Here is a 23,891-nt window from a genome sequence, read left to right on the forward strand (position 1 = left end):
TTATCGTGGTTTGGTGGTAATTCATTGAAGGTGGAGGGGTTACCAGCCCCTCGCACTCGTCCAGAGCCCCCATTTGGCCGCTGTGGTGGTTACAAACACCATGAGGGGAATGGCCAATCTAAATTGGCCCTCTCCCCACGGCACTGCCCACCACAGCATTGTCATCCGGCACCCGAGGAGGTAAGGGGTTGTTTTTGCCGGGAGTAGGAGCCATTCCCTGTTCACCTTGGGGTGCGACAGTGATGTCCTCTTGCTCCCACATTATTTAACATCTATTTTGACCACGTAGTTCGTGAAGCCTTCAATAGCTGTACTAGAGGAATTTCCATCTGGTACAGATACAATGGGAGGCTGATCGATGGCCGGGTGCGGTCAAGGGATGGCTCCCTATTGCTCAACCATGTTATGTATGCCGATGATCTGGTAATTGCTGCTCACTCAGAGGAGGAGTTGGAGGCGCTGCTGCTGAACCTGGAGCTTGCCACTAAGAGGTGGGGCCTTACCATCAGCCCCACCAAAACTAAGCACCTGCCTGGTTATTTTGTGCCATCGGACACTCCACCCCCACATCACCCAATTGGTGATAGGGCAGTTGTGGAGAAAGTGGAGAGTTTCCCATACCTGGGCAGTGTGCTCATGACCGGCTCCGGTTTAACAGCAGAGGTCTCACTCCGAATCAGTCGAGCGGCATTATCTTTTCATCGATTACGTAATGCTGTGTGGAAGCTACCGGGTCTGTCGCTCCGCACGAAGCTTCAGGTCTTCTCGGCCACGGTCATTCCCTCCCTTCTCTACACTTGCGAAACGTGGACTCTCCTAATGGAACATCCTCGCCGGTTATAAACATTTAGGCTGGCCGGCCTACGATCCATCCTGGGTTTAACCAGGCTGGATTGTGTGAAGAGCTCACAAATCCTTGAAAGATCTGGACAAAGTCCCATATCGGTGAGCTCATTCGGCAGGCAAGGCTGCGTTGACTGAGCCATGTAGCCCGCATGCCCAGCCACCGCATGCCTAAACAGCTTTTGTTCGGCCGGATAGAGGGGGCTCAACGGGCGCGGCACGGGCTAGAGAAGAAATGGAGTGATGTGGTACAGGAGGATGTGGAGCTAAATGAACTTGCCGATGACTGGTACCAGCGGTGTCAAGATTGGCCTCTGTAGAGGAGGCTCGTGAAGGACGCTGCTACTGGGCAGTTGGAGGCAGTCGCCCTCCAACAACAACGGAGGGCGGAGGAGCGACACTCACAACAACGTGCGGAGCGCCGGGTGGCTAAAGCACAGCAAGTTTGCACAGTAGGGGGCACAGGTGGTGCATCAGCCACTCATCTCAGTCAGTCGACCCGTGGCACCTAGGTCTGCCCCGTGACTTCCTGTCAGCGGGCGTTCGACTCTTCACGTGGCCTCAACGTGCACATAGCCTGGTACAAGCGTCGTGGTGAAGTCACCGCCACTTAGTGGCGAATGGCGGTTGTTGTTGGTGTAGTGGTTAGCGCGCTGCAAGACGTACCCGATTCCCGCTCACAACCAACACCAGTGACGATTATCTGAACCGGCTCTAGGCCTCCCCTCGATCGACTCAGCCTCAAATGAGTACCTGGGGCGGTGTGTAAACATCGCCACTGGGGAGACAAAGACGGCCGCGCGTGGTGCTGGCCACCCACCCACTCGTGTGCCGTGCCGGCCTTCATAGGTGCTCGCTAACAGCACTTGCCAAACGTATGTTAAGGCTATACGTGGTGTATTTATTCCCAGTCTGTCCCTGCAGCAAATATCTCCATGTGTTTATCAAACGTTTACATCACTTCTGTTTGCCGCTCACGTGTCTTCTGTATGCAGTGCTTCAATCACGTCCTCTATTTTAATATAATAACGACGTCATCTGAACATTTCAGATGGTTCATGCTGTCTCCTTTTATGTCCGGGCATTTGGCCAATCCACGTTTCATGAAGCTTAGTCGAAGGTCACCGCATCACTCTCGAGAACGTTTGTCTCATTGCCTGACGGATCATACCGGGATTTAGAATTAACGACGTCCATTTCGCCAAGATGAGGGCATTAGTTGTCTCGAACGTGACGTGAAGACACGTGGCAGGTGGGGCCACCGACTCGCACTCGCCCTGGCCACCAGACCTCGACATTAGCATCGAGCTGCTGAACATCCCGCTGCTGCCATCATACGCAAAAGTAGAATATTATTACCTTGATTCCCCTTGTAAAATGTATCGTGTTACTTTTTTCACACAATCTCAATGTAATTGTTCAATTTTTTTCGTAGACAGTTTTTATTTGTTTGATATATATTTTTTTATTGGATTCCTTGGTTTGTGGGCAGTTGGATGACTGCGTTAATTTGCACACACGCGAGGCAGTGATTACCCAAGGCGAACTTGGTCGACACGATGAAATGAGAGAGACGGAAGCGGGCGCGTTGGAGAAATTTGGAAAAACCGAACTTAACAAAGAAGCAATTTGACCAAAGTGGAACATTTGAATCAGAGCGTGTTGCCTACAGTAACAAGTGGATCAAAAAACATGGACGTTGGCGACGAAAGTGGCACACGAGCTGAAGTGCGCGCACGCACGGAGAGAGGCGTCACGCTTGGAATTGCATTGAGACGCATCGAGGAGAGGCGCGCACGCGTCAGAGAACACGCGCACAAGAGACGCGTCCTCTTGGCTTGGTCACATTTGGCTTGATACGACGACGGTCGATGAGCGGTGGGACGATGGTGACCAACTAACGCCGGAACGAGTGGCCGCCAAAGGGGATGAAGAGATCAGATCAGCTGCCGGTGGTCAAGGTACAGACCAGGGGGTCGCCAACCTGCGGCTCTTTCATGACTGCTTCGCGACATTATTTATTAAGGAACCACCGTCTCGTATTCGCATTGCATCGCGGCTCTTGAGATATTGAGGGTTATACCGAATTCTTAACAAGAAAAAAGGCTCTTGTTGTTGTTGTTTTGGTTACCGACCCCTGATCTAGAGGGAGGGATCGTGCCATCGTGGCAAGGCCACGAGAGACGACAACAGCATGGGGCGTGTGGTCAATGGAGCCCAAACAGCCCCCCAATCCTCCCGCCACTCTCACGATGCACCTCTTCTGCACAGCTACACTGGCAAGCACCGACGCTCATTCCTCGTGTCCCGCGGCGCAACGCGTGAATCCGCGCGCTCGTTTACGCATCGCTGCTGCCACTGCCCGTGCGGCTCCGTGCGGCTCCACGCGGCTCCGCGCGGCTCTCCCGAGAGTGAATCCCTCTCGCGACTCTGGCTCGTGGGCGCCGCCATGGATGCGACTCCGCCGAGCCGCGCGGAGCAGTCGCTGTCGAGCGGCACGAGTGGCGGCGGCGGCTGTGCCGTGACCCCCATCGATCGCCTCTAATGGCCGCGGGGAGCGAGACACGCGGAGGGGGGTGGGGCGGGTTGCGTGAGAGAGAGAACGAGAGGTTTTGTGGTTGGGCGGTTGCGTGAAAGGTTGGGTGGTTGCATGAGGGGGTGGGTGGTCGCGTGAGAGAGCGAGAGGAGAGTGGGTGGTTGCGTGCGGGTGAGTGGTTGGGTGGTTGGATTGTGGGGTGAGAGGATTGGGTGAGAGGGTGGGTGGGTGGTAGGATGACGGGGGGAGGGGTAAAGGCTGCGCGGGTGTGGATGGGGTGGGGGTGTGGAGTCGTGGTTCGCTCGGCGCTGGAGTTAAAGTTCCGCGGGAGTTGCAGATCGCTGCTCGGCTCCGCTGCGCTGCGCTCGGGTTTTGTCCTCATAGAGGAAACCGCGCGCGGCTGCAGCAACAGCAGCAGCAGCAGCGGTGGCGGCGTCTCCCGCAACGGGACGCGTCCTGCTGACGGCCGCGGCGCTCGTTGGAGCAGAGTCTGAGTGCGTGTGAAGAACGCGTGCGAGCGTGAGGGCGCTGTGAGGGGTGTGAGAGCGCTGTGAGTGGTGTGAGAGTCGGGAGATCTGCACCTGAGACTGTGGAGCTGTGCGCGTTGGAGTGTAGAGCCCTGCGCGTGGGGAGCTCTGCGCGTGAGAGTGTGGAGCTCTGTGCGTGAGAGTGAGTGAGTGGTGGTGTTGGTGATGATTTCTCGACTCGCGCTCGCCGCGTGCCTCGTGCTGTTCGCGTGGCCCCGACTCGACGCGAACGGCGCGAGCCCCGGGGTCGAGCAGTCGCAGCACCACGGACAGCTCCAGCACCACGGACAGCTCCAGCACCACGAGCAGCTTCAGCACCAGGGACAGCACCACGAGCAGGTGATCCCACCGTCACCACGCACAGCGCGCCGCGTGTCTGTCCGTCACATCCATCGGCGTCGCACGCACGCATAGAGGCCTCCTGTTTGCTGACATGCAGCACTCTGTGGGCAAGGCTCGCCGAATCACGCAGAGATGCGTACATCTACTAAACCCGTTGGACTGCCGTGTGGCCAGCAGCGGCGGGTTATGCTATTGGGCCCGTGACTTAGGCTGTGCGGACCTTGTGGGTGCGATCGCTTTCGTGCACGCGGTCGTTTTTTTTCTCTCCAAGGTAACTCCGGGATTTGTCCCGCGCGGAAAGAGAAACAAAAAAAACGCACTCGTAAATTATGAACGGGATAGACATTCCAATGCAGGAGCCTCCCGAGCAAGTCTCAGGGCTCAGGGCTCGACTCTACACAAACGAATGCCCGATCCTCAGGCGAATCTGCATAAAGGCGGCGTGCGCGTTCACGCGCACCGGCACGTACAGCGCATTCCAGGCGCCACTGCATGACGCTCATCCGGGCGAGTTGTGCGCTGCGATGTGAGCCAGTTGCGGTGTGAGCCAGTTGCGGTGTGAGCCAGTTGCGGTGTGAGCCAGTTGCGATGTGAGCCAGTTGCAATGTGAGCCAGTTGCGGTGTGAGCCAGTTACGGTGTGAGCCAGTTGCGGTGTGAGCCAGTTGCGGTGTGAGCCAGCTGCTATGAGAGCCAGCTGCGATGAAAGCCAGCAGAGCTCTATATCGGTAGCGAGGCGTGAGCAACACGCGTGCAGTGTCCGTGTGCATTCGAACCGATGTTCACACCCGACTGCTGCGAGATATTGAAAATGTGCGCACGCGTGTCATGATGTGTTTGCTATGTGCGTGTGTGTGAGGATAGGTCGACTCAGCCTCAAATGAGTACCAAGTGCGATGTGTAAATATCGCCACTAGGGAGACAAAGGCGGCCGGGCGTGGTGTTAGCTACCCACCCCCTCGTGTGCCGTGCCGGCATTCATAGGTGCTCGCTAACAGCACTTGCCCCAACAGTCTGTTAAGGCTATATAGGGGATTTTTTTATTTGCCTTTGTTAATCGGGGAGCGGCAATGTAGCGGTTAGGGCGCTGGGCTTCGAACCCGGCGACCCGAGTTCTAATCCCGCTCATGGCCAAAACCAGTGACGATTACCTGAATCGGTCCTGGGCCTCCTTCCCTATGTCGATTCAGCCTCAATTGAGTTCCTGGTACTGTGTGTAAACATCGCCACTGGGGAAACAAAGACGGTCGGGCGTGATGCTGGCCACCCACCCCTTCGTTTGCCGTTCCGGCCTTCATAGGTGCTCGCCAACAGCGCTTGCCCCAACAGCCTGTTAAGGCTACACGGGGGGATCTGTGACAGCACAGAGACACACAGAGAGACACACACAACATAGACACACAGGGACTGTGTCTCTGAGACTGTGTCTCTGTGTTGTCTCTCTCTGCTTGTGTGTTGTCTGTATGTCTCCGTGTCTGTGTTTTGTCTCTCTGATAAGTTTAGTTCTACCTGATAACGACTGCTTGTGTTGCAATCGAAACGTCTTATTCTATTATTTAATGTATTTTCTGTCTACGTGATTTTACCGAAAGAACCGAAGAGTAATTCCTGCAGTCAAAAAAGCTTCAAATAAAATTTACGCTAATTTTGTTCCAGAATTTGGTCCCGCTGCATTGATGATGTCCACGTGCGTTTGGAGCAATTGGCTGTCAGAAATGTGCACGTGATAACTTAATTCATTGGGATATCATTTGTGGCCAGGGCGCTTCTGAAAAAAGAGCCATATAGCTCAGTGGGCCTTACCTGGTGAAATACAACATAGTATCTCATCACTTGAGTTTAGTTTCACCATCTGGTCCAGGAGCTTCCCCCTTGTCTGTCACTCAAAGAGCAGACCTCATCTCTGCAAGTTCGACATTCGGAGCGTCCGCCTTTCCGGCTCAGAGTCGGCTTGGTCCCTGCGCCGTCTGCATTTTGTCCCATAGAGATCTGTCTAAACCCCCCCCCCCCCCCACACACACACTTGTGTTCAGATGCCACCTCTATCGTGGGCGATAGTTCCATTGTTCTCCCGAATGGCGCCCATTGGCGACTGCCAATCATCACCCGGCTCTGTGCTACCTCCCGGCTCCCGTGTGTTGCTGTGACGTCTGCTTCACTCGTGCCCGTGTTCAAATCTACGAAGAAAAAATATCTTTATAGCTCATCGGATTCCTGCAGTACAAATACATGTTGTGATTATGAAGGCTCTCGAGTGCCCCTTGCGTGTTCCGTAGAGACGATGAAGGGGCCGGGTGAGGCCTCTCCTCCACGGCCTCCTTCACTCGTCCTCCCTTCCTCTTCGAGATCATCCCTCACCGAGTCCACGCAGCGTGTGTCTTCCTCTGCGTCTTGTTCCGCGCGTGCGTAACGCCTCGTGTGGGATCCCCTCTCAACTCGCCTCCCATCCACTGAGGTCGTCGCTTTTGGATCTGCTCTGTCAGTGTCTCGTCCAAGTCGTTCTCCTGTTGCTCTCAGTTCTACTTCGCAGCTCGCTCCTGCTGCTGCTGCTGTTGCTGCTCTTTTGTGTTGTACTTGCAGAAGGCTCGCCTGTGCAGCAGTGCCCCGAGTCACAGATCGGTGGGGCGATTTAGAGTGATCATTCAATGCCCAGGGGTTCGCAGGCAATATTTTCATTCACGATACATGTTTTGGGTAAAACCGAGTGGTGATCCGACAAAATGTGTGTCGTTCAGGCCCTCCACCATCCAACGCCGCCAAACATATTGTCACGTGGTGTACCAGCGTTAATAGAACGCGCCGAAAATTGTTGGTTCAGCTCACTCGCTGGGAGAGTTGAAGAACAATTCTCGCAGCTAAATTTAACAGCAATTGGATAACGTGACGTTTCCTTTGAAACATCATGATGACCAGATCCAGCAAAACGGAATGACAATCCTGGAAGTCAGAATTATTTTTGAATCAACGAAATTTATTTCAATATGTTGGGTGGTGGAGGCTCGCACGACGGAAAATTTGCCAGATCATCATCACGTGGCATAACCCAAAAAATCATCACGTGGCCTAAACAAATTAATCGCGAATCATAACATTGACTACGAAATCTAGACCTGGAGTGGTAACCGTGAATTTGATGGTAGCGCCGTGACTCGGCTTCCCTGCCTTCTCAGGAAATAACGCGAAGCCCCTGGATGTGAAGTGGGCGTCAACGCCTCGGCAACGCCGTGCGGTGCCCCCTTCTGCCCACGAGGTCCTCAATTTCACCCTCTGGAAGCTCGATAATAATAGCTCTCCTCGCGGGGCTCATCAATGCAGAACACGAGAGAGAGCCGATAGTACTCACCGCTTGTGAAATATTGAGCCCCTTTCTCTGTCTCTCTCTGTCTCTCTGGCCGTGTCGGAGCCGCGAGCGGGGCTGTCGCTGTTCCCCGTGGAGGTCGCCGTTGCAGCCGTAACTCACTCGCGTTTTGTGCGGCGAGGGGCTGGCTGACGGGACGGACTCAATGCCGCTCGGCGCTCATTGATCGTCGCTCGCTCGCTCGCTCGCCCGAGAGGGCCCTGAATCCTCACGCATCCCACACCGCCCTCCGCTGTAATTACCGCGACGGCCGCCTCTCGTCTCGCGAATTTATAGCCGCGAACGAGAAAGGGGGGGGCTCCGGCTCGCCGTTTATCGGCCGCTCCGGTGCCGGGCGAGGCGGTTTTGTTGGGCATTGTAAAAGTTGCTGTGCTCTACGGACGTTTATAAAATGTGGTCGTGATGATGATAAAGTCGGTCACTGTTGAACTCTTGCATTTGTCGTCATACGGTGAGTGTGCTCAGATGTGATTGCGATATGCGTACCAGTGCTCCTTGATTGTGTAATGATGATGACCATGATGATAATGACGATGGTAATCGCTTGTGTCGTTTGGTTGTGTCCAGGATGCACCGCTCCCCGGGAGGTCACGGACCGCGTCTGAAGGAGGTGCGTGTGTTGCGGCTCGGGGTCGATGTGGCATTGACCGTCAGGCTCCTGTCTCCTCCTCTTTCCTCCTCTCTCCTCCTCTTCCTCGTCGCACTCATTCATTTATCGATCAGGGTCGCACTATTGACCCGCATGGGATAAACAAATCGCGCTGCTGCTCATTACCCACCCCACAAAATTGTAATGCGAGTGGACGCTAATGCGTCGTATTACAAACTACGACGGCTGAAATACGAACAATGTTGAAAGCCATCCTTTTTTAATAACTTAACGGATGGTATTTGTAGGGTTGTACAAGGGAATTACTCATGTGGAAACAGAAGAGAAGCCAATCGATACTTAGACCAATAGACCTTTAGCACTCGTGATGAAGGCCTATCGACTGAGATTGTTTGGGTTTTATCGTAAATTGAAAACCTGTGTTTTACTATCGAGTAAAAGCGTAAACTAAAGAGAGCATTGTGGAACAGAGTTAGAGGCTCTCCTTAAATACGTTTGGTTAGAACGGAGTGATTCTCAATGGATTACGATTATGGTGTTGACGATGGCGATGATACAACATTTTGATGACGATGGTGATGATGATACAAAATAATGATGATGGTGATGACGATGGTGATGATGCAAAATGATGATGACGATGGCGATGATACGAGTGGATGATGACGATTGTGATGATACGATTGCGGATGCGTTGAGTGCTGTTCGCGTGCTGGTCGAGGGGACTTGGCCAGACGGAGCGTTCCGAAGGCTGCGGCGAGCCTGAGTGTCGCTGCGACATGAATCCCGCTCAGCCCCATTAACCTTTGTAAAGGCTTCCCACTGTCCTTTGCAGAAGAATATTCCATCATTTTAAATTTGCCTTGGGATAGTGGTAATGTGAAAACATAATCGGGCGCATACTTTGCCCGGCCCCATTGTGTGACTCCCACACGCGCATCGCTTCACGCGCCGTTTCCCATGTTGCTCTGCCGCGTGAGCGTTCGGGACATTTCTACCGGAGGCAGTGTGCTCATTCGAGGTGACGACTCAAAACAACCGTTGATTAACCACTGCGTCGCTTGCCCCCTCGACTCGTTATGCGACGCACCACGCAACCGTGGCATGGTGGTGACGCATGTCCCGCTGACTTGTGCACAATCCGCGCAGTTCCGGGTCCATGCGTATAGCGAATTGTTTTTTTGTGTGCCGTGATTACGAAAGTCGGTCCTTTTTAGCGTGCAATTTAATCCGCTGTAGTTGTTAAATTGAACGTTGAGAAAGGTGGCGATGCAGAAGCAGCAGCAGCAGCAGTCGCAGCAGCACGTCCTTTCTTGGGCACCCCTTGGGAACATGGGGAAATGGGGAAAAAAACTGAAGCGTGACAATGATTCACCCACCCGACTGAGCAGTGCAGGTCGGGCAGCAGTAACCGATTACCAGCGTAAAGGCAATGACAGAAGATGTTAAACGACCTCTGTGGGTTAACAGCAACGTCCGAACACGATGCGCGGATCTTCTGTCAAGCGGGCAAGGCAGAGCGCACCGAGGAGTTCGGCTCATTCGGTGCAAGGTCATGATTAGTGGGGGACGGTGAAAGCGGAGAGGCGCAAGGAGGACGGGGACAGACGATTGCCTCTGCAGGAGTCCCCACGCGCGAGAGGGTGGGTGGGCGGCGTCAGGCCGTCAAGTTGATTCTGTGCCACCAGGCGAGAACTCAAGAGGCCAGATATAGGAGTCTTGCGGTGCAAGAGCGACCCAAGGTCATTTGCAACGCGACTGCAAAGCTTTGGTGTCAGCGGATGAACGAACCAGTTAGGTTTGCACGCAGTGCAGACACGGTGGTTTGCGGCACTGTGGCCTTGTGGGTGCTACTCGCTGTCAGCACTTGCCCCTGCAGTCTGTTACAGGCTATACGGGGGATCTTTGTCTGTTGGCACGTGTTCACGCCGCAGTGGTTCTCGTCACCAAAGCGTGGCCCTGGTGCCGCAGGGGACAGTGGTGGTGGTGGTGGTGCTGAGTGTGGCGAGCGCCAGGCTCAGTGCCAGACGCTGCGCCTCGCGTGGTGATCAGAGACCACCTGGGGGGTTGCAGTGGAAATAATGCAGGCCTCGTTGGTGGTCTGCATTCTGGCTAGTGTTCCGTATGATTCAGTCCCTATAAAGACACAGTGAAGACGCGTTCATGTCGTGAGCCGTGCTGGCCTTCATAAGTGCTCGCTAACAGCACTTGCCTCAATGGCCCGTGTGGACTATTTTGCGGGTATTTTTTTCTTCTTCAAATTTGGCCACTTTGCGTCATGAAGACGGCACGCACGCAATGGATAAATGGCCCCCCATGAGATCTACGCAGTAGACGGCGCGTAGCATCGTTATGGCGAATAGACCCGCAGTAATAACCAGGGGCGGCCGCTGCTTTCGAACCGCGAACATCTGCAAACGCTAGGCCACGTGAACGCCTCTCCATCCTGGAGCGCGCTAGGGAGGGAGTGCGGAGAGCAGCAGCAGATGTACCCCCCCCACCCCCCATCAACCGCAGGATGCGTGCGTAGCTCCACGCTCTCATCGAGTTTCAATTTAATGTCCGCGGCTCACCAAGGCAGAATTAAGGCCCCCTCAGGGTGCAGTTTTAATGCACGAGCTTCCCAGAAACACACTGAACTATGCAACGATGGGGGTTTTTTTTAGTTTGGTGTTGATATCATTTTTTAGTTGATGTCTTACGTAAACATGCGTAGTAGCCTTCGATATGTAACGCTCGTAGCATTGACATCGCAGGTTCAGGCGTGGAAGTTGGACACCCTGGATCGTGACGTGAGAATTCAGAACGGGGAGGGGGGGGGATGGTGGCTGATGGCCGCGGTGAGGGATGGGAGCTCCGAACGCACGGATTCACAGAATCCCCCAGGGGTCTCCGCTCAACGGAGCCCCCCCCGCTCGCCCGGTGCTGCCAAATCCTTCGCTGTCTCACTTTTTCAGTGGCGGGATTAGAGCGGCCGGCCCCAGAGGGAGCGAGCGCACGCGGGGGAGAGGAACCCTCCTCCTCCTCGTCGCCGCCGCGTTACCTTGCAGCCTGCTTCTCGCGAGGCTTTAGCCGCCATCGGTCGTGATGATGGCGCCGGGCCGAGGGGGCACACCCCGCTCACTGAGCCTGCGGTCACGGCACCCGCAAAGGCTCCTCCGTGCTCGGTGCTGGCACGGAACCCGTTCTCCCACCGATTCAGACGAAGACGGCCATGCGCTTGTTTCGCGCGGTGGTTTGTAACATTCTGCAAACAACAAAACGAACAAACTAAAAAGTCCAGCGATTAGTACGAGAATCTTTAAATGGGTCCGAGTCTAACAACGCGGATTCGTACTCTTAGTTTTTTCGGTAAAGTCACGTAGGTAAAAAATGAAATTAAAATTAATACAAATAAAATTTAAAAAATCACGCGGATTCGGTTTCCGGTATTGGACCCTGCAATTGCGACCGCTCCTCGTGGAACCTCACGCGCGCCTCCGTGACACAACGTGAGCTGAGTGATCGTCATCACCCCACGGGCCACCTCGAGTCCCGTGACACACACGCCGCGTGGCCCTTCGTCACCACGCGCAAGGACACCGTTCCACGAGGGTCAATCTTTGCCATTCACGCCGCTTTGTCAAGTCTCGTTACGTGGATTTGAATCGCTCGTCGGCGAATCACGAACGTAGATGTCTCAGAGATTCACAATGCTATTATGTTCATTCGCATGATGGCAGAAAGGTGTTTCAGGAGCCAAATGGCAATGTAGAGGTCTGGTAGCCACGACATGGCTTCAGGAGAGAGTTGGTGTAGTTCTGCTATTCTTCTGGACCATATTTACTACGTGGTCCATAGTTCGGGTTGTATGGCCACAGTCGCCCTACTGTGGCTTACCTTTAATTTCTAATTAATGAAGGAGATGTTGGCATCGGCCTGTTGATGCTTTGATGCGGTTGATGGTTCCCACCAGTGCCTTCGAGGACGAATGTCAATGCCAGGAGGTGCGATGACGTTTGACTCTCGAATTCGGTGTTTCGTCTGTTCGCCAGCGTTTCTCGGGGTCTGGGTGAGATTCTAGGATGGTGACAGCAGCGCGATGGCAGAAGGAGGGGTGGGGGGGTCGGGACTTGAGTTGGCGGCGAGGAACAACGTTGAGGTTTCGTTTGGGGTGCGAGAGATTCACGAAGCAGACACCGATAGCAGCGGCGCTGCCGATTCGTGCGCTCAATGCCCTCAGTGTGGCCGTTAGGCTCGGCACGTCGACCGGTCACGGCGTGCGAGTGCGATAAGAGCGGAGCCATCCTGCAAAGGGCAGAAAGAACCCCTGTTGGACCCCTGTCGGACCCCTGTCGGACCCCTGTCGGACCCCTGTCGGACCCCTGTTGGACCCCCGATTGCGGACGGCCGGGGAGTGGCAGCACAGTGGTGACCCTCGCGCATCATAGCGAAAAGGTCACGGGTTCGATTCCCGACTCGGGCACCTCTCTGTGTGGAGTTTCGTAATGAGAATATTTATTAAATTTTATACTGGAGGAATCCGATGAGCGATGAAGCTCTTTTTCACAGATGTCCATTATTTTCGCAGATGTCCAGTTTGTATGGTCTCTCTCCCCCTGTTCTGCGTGGGGGTTCCTGTGGGTTCTCCAGCTTCCCCCCATTGCTAATAAACCACGCGATGTCGCTCGCAGTGGCCAAACATCCCAAATGCTGGGCAATGGCGTTGCAAATTACTCAATTTGGATCGCACACAGCGGCAGCAGCGCCCCCTGCTGCAAATATTTGGCGAGACCCTCCAAGACAACAGGCGCCATGGAGATGCAGCGATGTCACGAAGGAGCATGGTGCGTTGTGGCACTGCAGGACCGTAGGGCATGGTGCCACGGTTGCCACCTGTCCAGGTATGACCCCTGACAGTCCTGGACTTGACATCTGTGTGTGGAGCGGCATCTGTATGTCAGGTGGCAAGAACTGATGTTACTGGACATCTGTGAAAAATAACTTCAGAGCTCATCGGATTCCTCCAGTCTCAATAAAGATTCTGATTATGAATTTATTTGTACCCAGGTCAGAACTTTATCACAGTCTACTGCACACTTTTTTTTCTCATGAACCTCGCCAGACATCCGGATTTCGTCTGTGGTGGAAACGGTGGCAAGCCTAGATGGCGACGATGTGGCCTTTCATCCATCCGTGGGTAGAACATTAATGCTGCTGCTGATTAATGTATTTTCATTTACAAACCACCCACCAGACATGGTATCTTGAACCGTGCTGGGTGGCATTACAGGGCGGAGGTCTTGGCGAGGTAAGAGCCCCCATCTGCTCAAACGTTCCCTCCCGGGCCTCGCTCCTGTGGCCGAGTGCGCTCGCACGAGGTCGCGAGCGCGCACCACAGGGATGCAGCACGTGGTGCGGTGGAGGGGGTGGGAGTCTGCCGGCACGGTCATGCTAACAACAAAAATGTTCTCTGGAAAACGAACCGAAGCAGACAATCTGCCTTTTGGGAGCCCATCATTTCAGCAGCATTGGGTCAATAAAAGCAAACTCTGGATCGGTTTTGATATTCAGTGTCTCGTCAGCAGAGTCAAGATTGAGCCTCATCTGACAATGAGTGTGTGGAGGGGTGTTCACTCTCCTCTTAGTTTTCAAAGGCTGCCGGATGTTTCTAAAATTAACTGAGGTGCAATTCGTTGGTAACTTCACGAACACAACCGACCTTTGGCTCATTGTTGATTTTTTTTCAATTCCTTTTCTTCGTATCTTTTTCAATTGAATTCCAATTGTTCTATCAGTGACATGTCAAGAGATGAAAAAAAAATCTCGGTTTGGAACTTTCTCAGCGAAGCGCATTGCCCCGTGTTAGAGACCGGCTCGCTGAAGCAGATAGCACAGAACTGCTTCTGACGTTTTTCAAGTGACCTCTGCTCCACACTGGGGGTACCGCAATTTCCCAAAAGCCCGTCTCTAGGGGCGGCTCCCTTGATGTTTGTATTGCTCAGGGGCGATGGAATCAGCCCGTGTGCAGGAGCCAAGAGGGGGGCTGTTACATCGCGAAATCCGGAGAGGTGGCGGCGCCTTGGGGAGGTTCAAGTCCAGCAGTGGCTGACGACGATAACGACGATAAGCAGAGGCGCTCTCGTGTGCAGCTAAACTTTTCAAAGAGCAGTCGTATTCCATCGAAATCCATTTATTAATTTACAAAAAAGTGTGCTTATTGCGCAACAGTGCACACGTCGTTAATTACAATTATTAAAGAGTTTGTGTTATTTTTCTTCGACGCTATTTAAGATGTAATAGTTTTACCCAATACAAATTCTTGGCGTATGGCCAGATGTGAAATGTGAGATTGCTCGGCTCTGTGGCGTTTTCGATGTGGCGCCGCGCTGAAAGCGACGTCCCCGCTCTGCGGAATTTCACGCCCGAGTTTTCCACGTGCGAGAGAGGTCGTTCGTTTGTCGGACATCGCGGATTTGTTTTAATTAGAATCCTGGAATTTCCATCGTTGCGCGAGATGCAATCTCTTCCCATTGGCCGCGCTGCCACCGCGGGTGCAACTTTTTTCACATTAAAGTTTGGGCTTCTTTGCATTGGAAAACAATGCGAAGTCATTGTTAACTTTCTGTTTTGTTTCCCCGCCGAATATTTCCCTCGGGGGAGACGATTCACCGGCGGCCGTCACAACGCTGCTGCAAACAGCTTCATCACATTTTTTTTGTTGTTTGCGGATTTCGTTTAGTAAATTATTTGTCGCGCTTTTGTTTTCCAAAAAGTTTCGCAGTTATTACTATTATCGATCCAAAGTGCAATGATAATCATCATCAACATCATTTTACCGTCCGCCTTTTGCATAACGCCTCCGAAGCCCTGCGCTCCGGCGCGTTTGAGACATCGCCACAATCAGCGCAAGGCAAACCGCTTCATCCGTTAAACCGCGGGGCCGTGCGCGTGGCGACCACGCGTGCTGGGATTTAGAGGCTTTCTCTTCGCCGCGAGGGTTCAAGGTCACCGGGGGAACGTTTTCATTCGTTATTCAAGCTGCAGCGGCGGTGGCGTCGAGCGGATTACACCACGCCATCCTCGCAGACTTGAAATTCACTCCAGTGTTGGGATTGGGATGATCCCGAATTAGAAACAAGTTGAGGTTTACAGCAGCCGTGAGAAGATCACCCCGCGCCCTTGGATCTTCCTCCAGTTCCCACCGTGCGTTCATGCGATGGTCGAGATTCCACTCGGCGGTGACCTTAATCACTCACAATCCACAAGGGTGTCTGTATATACACCCTTGCGGGGGAGCGGTGGTGCAGTGGTTAGCGCACTGGGCTACGAAACCCGGTTACCCGAGTTCGATTTTTGTTCCGGCCAACACCGGTGACGGTTATCTAAACCGGATCTATGTCTCTCCTACGTCGACTCAACCTCAAGTGGGAACCTGGTGTGGTGTTTGAACATCGCCACTGGGGAGACAAAGGCAGCCGGGCGTGGTGCTGTCCACCCACCCCCTCGTGCGCCGTGCCGTCCTTCATAGGTGCTCGCTAACAGCAGTTGGTCAAACAGCCTATTAAACGCTACATGCGGAATCTCTGTCTTTCTCTATATATACGTACACCTTGCTGAACCCAAGCAGTGTATTAATGTCAGCGAAAGTTATATTTTAAGACAACTTATTGATATTAAATATGGTTTCATTTTAGATGTCGCGTAGATTTATACGCAACGTTTATTGTTTTATTACCGTGCGATGTGAGGAGCTTTAATAATGCACAACTCTACGAAAGATGCAACGGGATGTAATCACAGCAAAGTGCATCTTTAAAGCGGCCGTGTTCAACACCAAAGTGAATTGCCGCTCAAACAGGCGTCGAGGCGGTGCTCATCCCTTTGTTTGCAGTCCCCGAGCGTGTGGTGGGAATTCCACGTTCCCACGACGGGGGCGAGTCTATCCATTACGCGACCGCCGTTGACTTTCACCTAAAAAAAAGTGGGACTTGATGCATCGCCCCAGGAGCCCCAGTCAGGATTCGAACTCGTCGCCTTTCCAACTGCGAGCGGCTCGCTGCGCTGCTGCCGCCGCCACCCGACTGGGTTTTGTAAATGAACCTCATGGCGGGACCCCGGGGTCCCATAAGCCCCCCGGCTCTCGCATAAACTGCGTTGCGACGTCATTTTATGGCTGTTGAAGGCGACGAGCTCTACGCAATGCGCCAATCAAAGTTTCGTTGCTTCTGCGAATTCGTCCTCGCCGCTGCGCTTGGACGACGAGGCAACAGAACGATCCGCGCCAGGCGGGTCGCGGCGTTCATGTTGCGCGGTGGGACGGAGTCGCCAAAAATAAATAAATCAATGGCGATTTTTGACTTCCGTTTATTCGAGACTCCGGGGTCGCGCCATGAGGTTCAAATCGTGCGCGGTCCGTTGCCTGCGTCACAAGGCAAGTCACGTGGTCGCGAGCAGTCGCGGTTGCGCGCCTGGGAGACAGCCAAAAGGTAATAAAGAATTCCTCTTTATTACCTTTTTAGACAACAGCCGAGAACGCATACACGCACACACACATATATACATTTGAAAAAGTTTTGTTTTTATTGCGTGAAATAAATACACGCGTTAGCAGTGTAAATTTGGAGGCAGCGTGCTGTGTTGTAAATCGTTCGAATCGTCAACTTTGGCGAAACCTCCACCGCGATGTTTAATGTTGCCAAAGCGGAGGTATGGGTGCTTAACTCTAATTTTAAAGGCTCTTCCCAAGAAATATGGGCCAGATGTCAAGATAATGGGGAGGTTTTGGCTGCTGTTGGCTGCTGTTTGCGGAGACAAATTCATGCCCCACGCATTAATGGCTCCATCTGCATTAGGCACGTTCCGTTATCAAATGTATATATTTTTATGGATTTTACAATTGCAAAGCGTCAAAATACACTGCGATGTATGTATTAAATATTCATTGTCTCTTCTAATGCGGTGTCACTGAAAGTGCAAAGCTGTAATTCATTCAGGATGCTCCTGCTTGCTACGCGGGTACCTATACAGGTATGGGTATGTACACAGGTACCTGTGTAGCTCACGAGAGAGACAGCGAGGGTCTGGCACTAACGTTCTCTCCACTCGGATTGGCACTAACAGAGCGGGCGACCCGCGTGCCAGACCTGGCGAGGCACACGGCAGCTGCCCCGAGTTTCTGGGTTCATTCAATCACCACCGGCGCCGAGCACAAATAACGCCGCGACACGTTCCGTGTCAATAACGCCGCGGCCTTAGAGGGGGGTGGGGAGTGTATAATAGGCGACGCTTCAGGGAATGGCCAGTGGAGGTGACCTCCACTGGAGGTGACCTCTCTGTGTCGTTGTACTATGAAGAAGGGGAAGTTCCCAAAATGTCGCCTAAAAAGTTGCCAATTATACAGGTGACTGACCGTCGCCTATTGTACACTTTTCATTTTCAGGCCAGGGTGTTATTGGCGAATGTGTTGGGTTTTTTTCGTGAGCTGTTGTTTTATTTGTTATTCGTTGTGCTCCGGAGACCGGGAGATCGTCGATCGACGTTCGGTCGCCGGGGGGGGGCGGGTTGATGGTGGCGTTGGTCGTTGATTCCTCGCTCAGCGGAGTGGTGGAGCGCGTGAAGGCTGCCAGCTTCCACCGCTGTGCACCGCTGCCACCGCAGGATCACCACCACCACCATCCAGTATTATTGTGTTGTTTAACCACCTTCCCACGTACCAAACACGGACATATTTCTTAATAAGCCTCTCCATGACTCACTCAGGCCCCCCCACACCCCACCCTGCGAAGATGAGTGTCCCCCCTCAATGGCTGTGTGGACAGGAACCACATCTTTAGGTGTTTAATTAATAAAAGGTGCTGATGCTTGAGAATATTTAGCATCGTGTATGGCCTATGATCCCATTAAGGGGACGTAATGGCTCTAAAGATCGGTTGATGGTAAAGACATAATAGTATTTAATAGACAATCAAGGCGCTCATAGATCACATGGTGTCTATTCAGAAACCATCCTTTGGTGTTTGACCTTTGATGTTCAAAGAGATCGTAATGACCGTATCAGACCACACGAGATCCGTGTTGACGTGGTGATAGCCTCGCCTCATGCCGTGGGCTCATGGTATTCGCGTTTTTCACTTGGAATGAAATTTGTAGGAATTGACGTCGCGATTGTGTCACCGTTTACCACACAAATACAACAACAAAACCCCCATCATTTAGAAACGTCGCCCATGCAGCATTGTGGGAAAGACAATTACCGCCGTTGTCACTTGAGGCACAGGCTCAGCTGACACAACCTCTCACTCGATGGCCGAGTTCGCTACAGGACGGAGCTCAAAGCAGTTTGGAGGAAATGTCTCGATGTTAAACTCAGTTGTGAGACTGGGTGGTAGTGGGTGGGAGGTGCTCTTAATCGGTCGCTACTGTGGCGAGATGTTAACTACCTCGCCTGGTATGCAGGGCGTTGTGGTTTCGTTCCCGACTCTGACGCCTGCTATATATTTGGAGTTTGCGTGTCTTTCTCTCCGTGGTCGCGTGGAAATTTCTCCGGGTCCTCCGGTTTTTCCCTCCACATTTAGAAACCTGTGTTTATGTTTAGAGTATTTGGCTGCTATACATTTGCACGCAATAAGCCACTTTGTCGCTTCTGAAAAATACCTTTTTATCTCAGTGGGCTTTACCTTGTAAAATAAAAAAAAGTTTAGTTTTAGTTTAAAATGTGATCAACACATCGGCAGCGCATCACGACAATATATCTGTAATCTTGTCGGGTGGTGGAGGGTTAACGTCGAGAATTTGACCATTAACTTACGGTCACGTGGCCCCACCCACAAAGAAAAACACGGATCACGAGATGTCACCATCGCATGTACCTTATGTTGAACTTATTTCGCACCGTATGTAGCCAACCGTGCTCGTCCGAGGTGTGCAGGGGGGGGGGGGGAAGGACAACAAACGAACACAAAAAAAACAGTGCTAAAGAATCTTCTTGGTTCTTTCGGTAAAGTCACGTAGAAGGGAAGTAATAAAATAATAAAAAATGAAACATAATAAAATAATATAATAATGTAATTATTAAAATAATATTATACAAATATTATTATATTATTTTATTTCCCTTCTACGTGACTTTACCGAAATAACCAAGAAGATGAATCCCTGCAGTCACAAAAGCTTTAAATCGAAGTGCTAAAGAAATTCGTGTATGTATTTGGAGCTCATTGCAAGTCGGGAAGAGACCAAAGCCCGTGAAACCAAAAACTGGGAGCCGTAATAAGGTGCCGGTGAGGACGGCTGCCCTCTGAGTGTCTAACCAACGCAGCCGTGGCAGGGATAGCAGCAACAACAGCAGCAGCAGCAGCGCCGAACCCAGCGTGCTCGCCTCACCGTGAGAGTCTGGGCTAATGCTGTTTGACATTCCCCTTCCACCTCACTGCCTCATACCCATAACAACTGCACACAGTGATCAGCGTTGCGTGCCAGCAGCCCATTTCCTTACCCTCCTCGCCCTCCCGAGCCGGTGGTGTAGCATCAAGCCGAGCTGTCCCCTGGTACGTGAGTTTGCAAACATGAAAAGCTGCACAGTAATCGCCGCTGAAGTGTGGCAAGGTTTGCGTGTTTAGAGTCCGATCATTAATACTTAATGCCAGGAAGAGAAAGCCATATTTCCCAGGAGATGAGAGGTCGGAGTGACGGCTCTTTCAGACGCACCCAGCGAGCCAGCCAGCCAGCCACGAGCTCAAAATAGAGGTCCCCACATATTGCGTGAGGCTCATTTCCTCCAACTCTCATTTTTATTTGTGATTTGCTCTTGTTCTCGACCCAGAGCTTGCAGCCTCGATATTTCTCATCGTTAAAAAAAAAACACCTCCTCTTATCACTCGGACAACCTCGGCTGTCCTCGCAGTGTCTTTGACCGCTCTCCCCGACTTGTTGGGGCACCTCAGAATGTACGAGCACCGCATTTCAGCTCGTAACCAAAACACTTCAGACGATGCAGAATTATTCTAGGAAATGCGGCTATCAAAATAATCATTATCATCATGGTGATGCCTTTGCTTTATGCCCACGTACGAAGAGCCTGATGTTATGAACAGTAACAAAGCAGAAAAATTCGCCTCATTCCCATATCTGTTCCTCCGCACACACAAAAAATGTCAAGTAATTTTACACATTCCATCCGCCACGCATTTTTCTGGGAGTGTACAATTTCAGCAGCAGTGGTTCAATCCAAGCAAACGTCTGGACTGGTTTTGACATTCAGTGTCTCATTAGCAGAGTCAGACTTGCTGGAATAATTTCTGGTGATCTGCCAGATGTTTATAGGCAAGGACTCTGTTAGACATGGCTCCGAGTTCGATACGAAATTATATCCGATGTATACTCTTTGGTTGTTTCGGTAAAGTAACGTAGGTACAAAATAAGTGCCCACTTCATCAATTGTTTATTGCTGTGGTTGTTCCCACCTGATGACGGGTACTTGTGTTGCACCCGAAACGTCGTGATTTAATTTATTTTGTACCTACGTGACTTTACCGAAAGAACCAAAGAGTATGGATTCCTGCAGTCACGAAAGCTTCAAATCTAGATTATATCCGATGTAAAACAACATTATCACAACGCCATTTTGGAGAATACAAGTACTGTAACAGATTATTTATTTTTCTTTCAAAGGAGACGTGCTAAAACAAGTGCACGCGAAAGCAACATGCTAAATATAAAAACAAAGTAAATCAATACAATCAAGGCACATTATTAAAACAGTCAATACAAGACTAAAAATCAGTCGCTAAAGTGTAATGACTTGGATTATCTTCTTGGTTCTTTCGGTAAAGTCACGTAAAATGGAAATAATAAAATAATAATAATAAAACATAATAAAATAATTCTCACGACGTTTCGGCCACAACGCAAGCAGCCGTCCTCAGGTGAAGAACAGGTCTGGCGAGAAGACAGAGTCTGAATGAAGCTTTAAATCGAAATTTGACTTGGATTAGTTTCGGCGAAATTCCAACGTCTGTGACTTTTCAAACACGCCTTCAGTCCTTCCCAGTGGAGAGTTAAAGCTGTCTGTAGACTGCGATGGAATGATGTTCTAACTGTGCTGCAGATGCCACGTCAGGGCTGTTCCCAGGGGGAAAGTTCAAATTGTAACTGTACACTTTTTATTTTACCAGGTAAGGCCCACTGAGCTATTTAACTCTTTTCTCAGAAGCGACCTGGCCACAAATGATAGCCCAATGAAGTGGCTTATCGCGTGCAAATGTTATTAGCAGCCAAACACTCTAAACGCGTGTTGATTCTAAATGTGGAGGGGAAACCGGAGGGCCCGGAGAAAAATCCATGGGACCACGGGGAGACAGACATGCAGACTCCAACTACCCAAGCGTCAGGGTCGGTATCAACCCCACGACTTCCTGTATACCAGGCGAGGTAGTTAACATCTCGCAACCATGGCGCCACTGTCGCATGCAACATTTGACCTTTCCTCCACGTGAACGGCCATCAAAGTGATGCTGGAGATCCTCCTTGCTGCGGTGGACTTCAAACCTCCGTGATCCTGGTCAAAGTCGACCCTCAAGATGTTCGTTCACGTGACCCGGGAGTTGAACTCGACGTGGGGATCAGGTGGCATGGCCAGGGGCCTCCCTCGTTCCACGCTCAACGCGAAGGGAGCAGCCCGTAAATTAATTCCTGTAATTCAGCGAGTCTCTGTAGTTAATTAGCCGCTAATAATGCAAAGTGATAATACCCATGATAATTAACGTTTATTATCTGACGAAGGCAATGGAGTGGCGTCATGCTTGGGTTGGCACTGAGAGGCACAAAGAGGAACAAAGTCGAGAGGTTCGCAGCGTTGAGTGTGAAGGGAAGCGGCTGCGTCTGGAGTGGGGCTACCTCGCTACACGGGACCGGGGCACGGGGGGCCCCAGAGCGGAGACTAAAAGAGAACCCCCCGTCTGGGAGGACGACAAAGATCCCCCGTGGAGCCTTAATACAGGGTGATTCAAAAAGATGGACCCGTTTTGAAATCGCTATATCTTTCAAATTGGGTCCATCTTTTTTAAACACCCTGTAGACTATAGTAATAGGTTTTTACCCTTTCAACTGGTACAAAAACTGACACCTTCATACAAGGCATCATGTTTGCAATAACCACAACACAAGCAGTCAAAATGCAAACAAAAAGAAACAACTCTGATAACGATATGCACTGTCCTTGAAGTTGATTGGTCAAAATGTTTGCATTTTGACTGCTTGTGTTGTGGTTATTGCAAACATGATGCCTTGTATAAAGGTGTCAGTTTTTGTACCAGTTGAAAGGGTAAAAACGTATTACTATATTTTGCCACTGGTAAAGGAGATGTCTCATAGTGTAAATGCTTACCCCGAGCTCTCAATACTCTGATAGTGCACTGTTTTTGAGTTGTACGCCTTTTGGCGTCATCTGGTCCAACACCAATGGAGACTAGGCTCTAAGAAAAGCTGTCTCGGGTGTGGACCAATCAACTTCAAGGACAGTGCAAATCATTATCATTATCAGAGTTGTTTCTTTTTGTTTGCATTTTGACTGCTTGTGTTGTGGTTATTGCAAACATGATACCCTGTAGACTGTTGGGGCAAGTGCTGTTAGCGAGCACCTATGAAGGCTGGCACGGCACACGAGGGGGTGGGTGGCCAACACCACGCCCGGCCGCCTTTGTCTCCCCAGAGGCGATGTTACCGCATCGCACCAGGTACTCATTTGAGGCTCAGTCGACCTAGGGGAGGCCCAGGACCGGTTAAAATAATCGCCACTGGTGTTGGCTGTGAACGTGAATCTTACCCGGTTCGCCAGGTTCGTAGGGCAGAGCGCTGACCGCTACACGACCGCTCCACCACGCACACAAAGGGCGATGGGAAGAGCCGAAGTGCGGGCGTGGAGATGGATTGTGACAACCTTCATCCAGCAGTACATAGATCATGGCCGATAGTGAAAGTTGTTACATTAAATATAATTAAATTGTGAGAACACTGTTAATGTATATGCGTGGAATTGTTTGTGTTTTTTAAAATAGAAACTGGATGATTGGTATGATACATAACAAACGTGGGTTGGAGTGTAAGATATTCTGCTTATATCGTGCTGTGCATCTTGCCTGTTAGGAATATTTTTAACAATAACTAATTTTATTTTCTATCACGTAAACGCACGTAGGGGGCTTTTGTTGCCTGTTGAATTTCCCGGGTGAGATTTAAACCGTGTGCAGTATCGCCGGCAGGGGTGTTCGTTGTTTCGGTTGACACGGTTGTAGGATTTTCTCAAATTGCGTGCAGTCTTCATTTAAAAGGCAAAAGCGTGGCCCTGTTGTCGGGTCACGCTCCCCCCCATGTGCGGTTGATGGTGAACGCCCGAATTGGACCTGGCTTTCCCTGCACCAGTCACCCGCGGCCAAAGCCGGATTTCCCTTTCTCCCGTGCTCACGTCCAAATTGGGTGGGAGTTGCATTCTCAAAGGTTGAATTTGAAAACGTAGAATTCTTCATTCTCGTGTAAAACGCACGCTGCGTTGCTCCACGGCTGATGTGCGTCATACGCGTGTCAGAGAACACGTGAATGTTAATATTGAGAATGTCAATATCGGGGCTTGGAGCACGCCGTAAGGATTTGTAAGCCTGCAAGGATTTGAAATCGCATCTCATTTTGCGGTAATTTTCCAG

The 23,891-nt window shown here is 51.4% G+C and overlaps 1 protein-coding gene across 1 annotated transcript in view; it reads left to right on the top strand.

Annotated features, from left to right (window-relative positions):
* The first annotated feature begins 4,071 nt into the window (after nt 1–4,071).
* The window catches only part of LOC144720769 (follistatin-related protein 4-like), a 37,740-nt gene continuing 17,920 nt past the window's right edge, over nt 4,072–23,891 (top strand). Inside the window, exons 1-2 of the mRNA XM_078597795.1 lie at nt 4,072–4,245; nt 8,172–8,214. Coding sequence (XP_078453921.1) covers nt 4,072–4,245; nt 8,172–8,214 — 217 coding nt within the window. The remainder of the gene's footprint in view (nt 4,246–8,171; nt 8,215–23,891) is intronic.

The sequence above is a fragment of the Lampetra planeri genome, chromosome 9 (genome assembly GCF_965212315.1).
Source record: "Lampetra planeri chromosome 9, kcLamPlan1.2.h2, whole genome shotgun sequence".
NCBI lineage: Eukaryota > Metazoa > Chordata > Hyperoartia > Petromyzontiformes > Petromyzontidae > Lampetra > Lampetra planeri.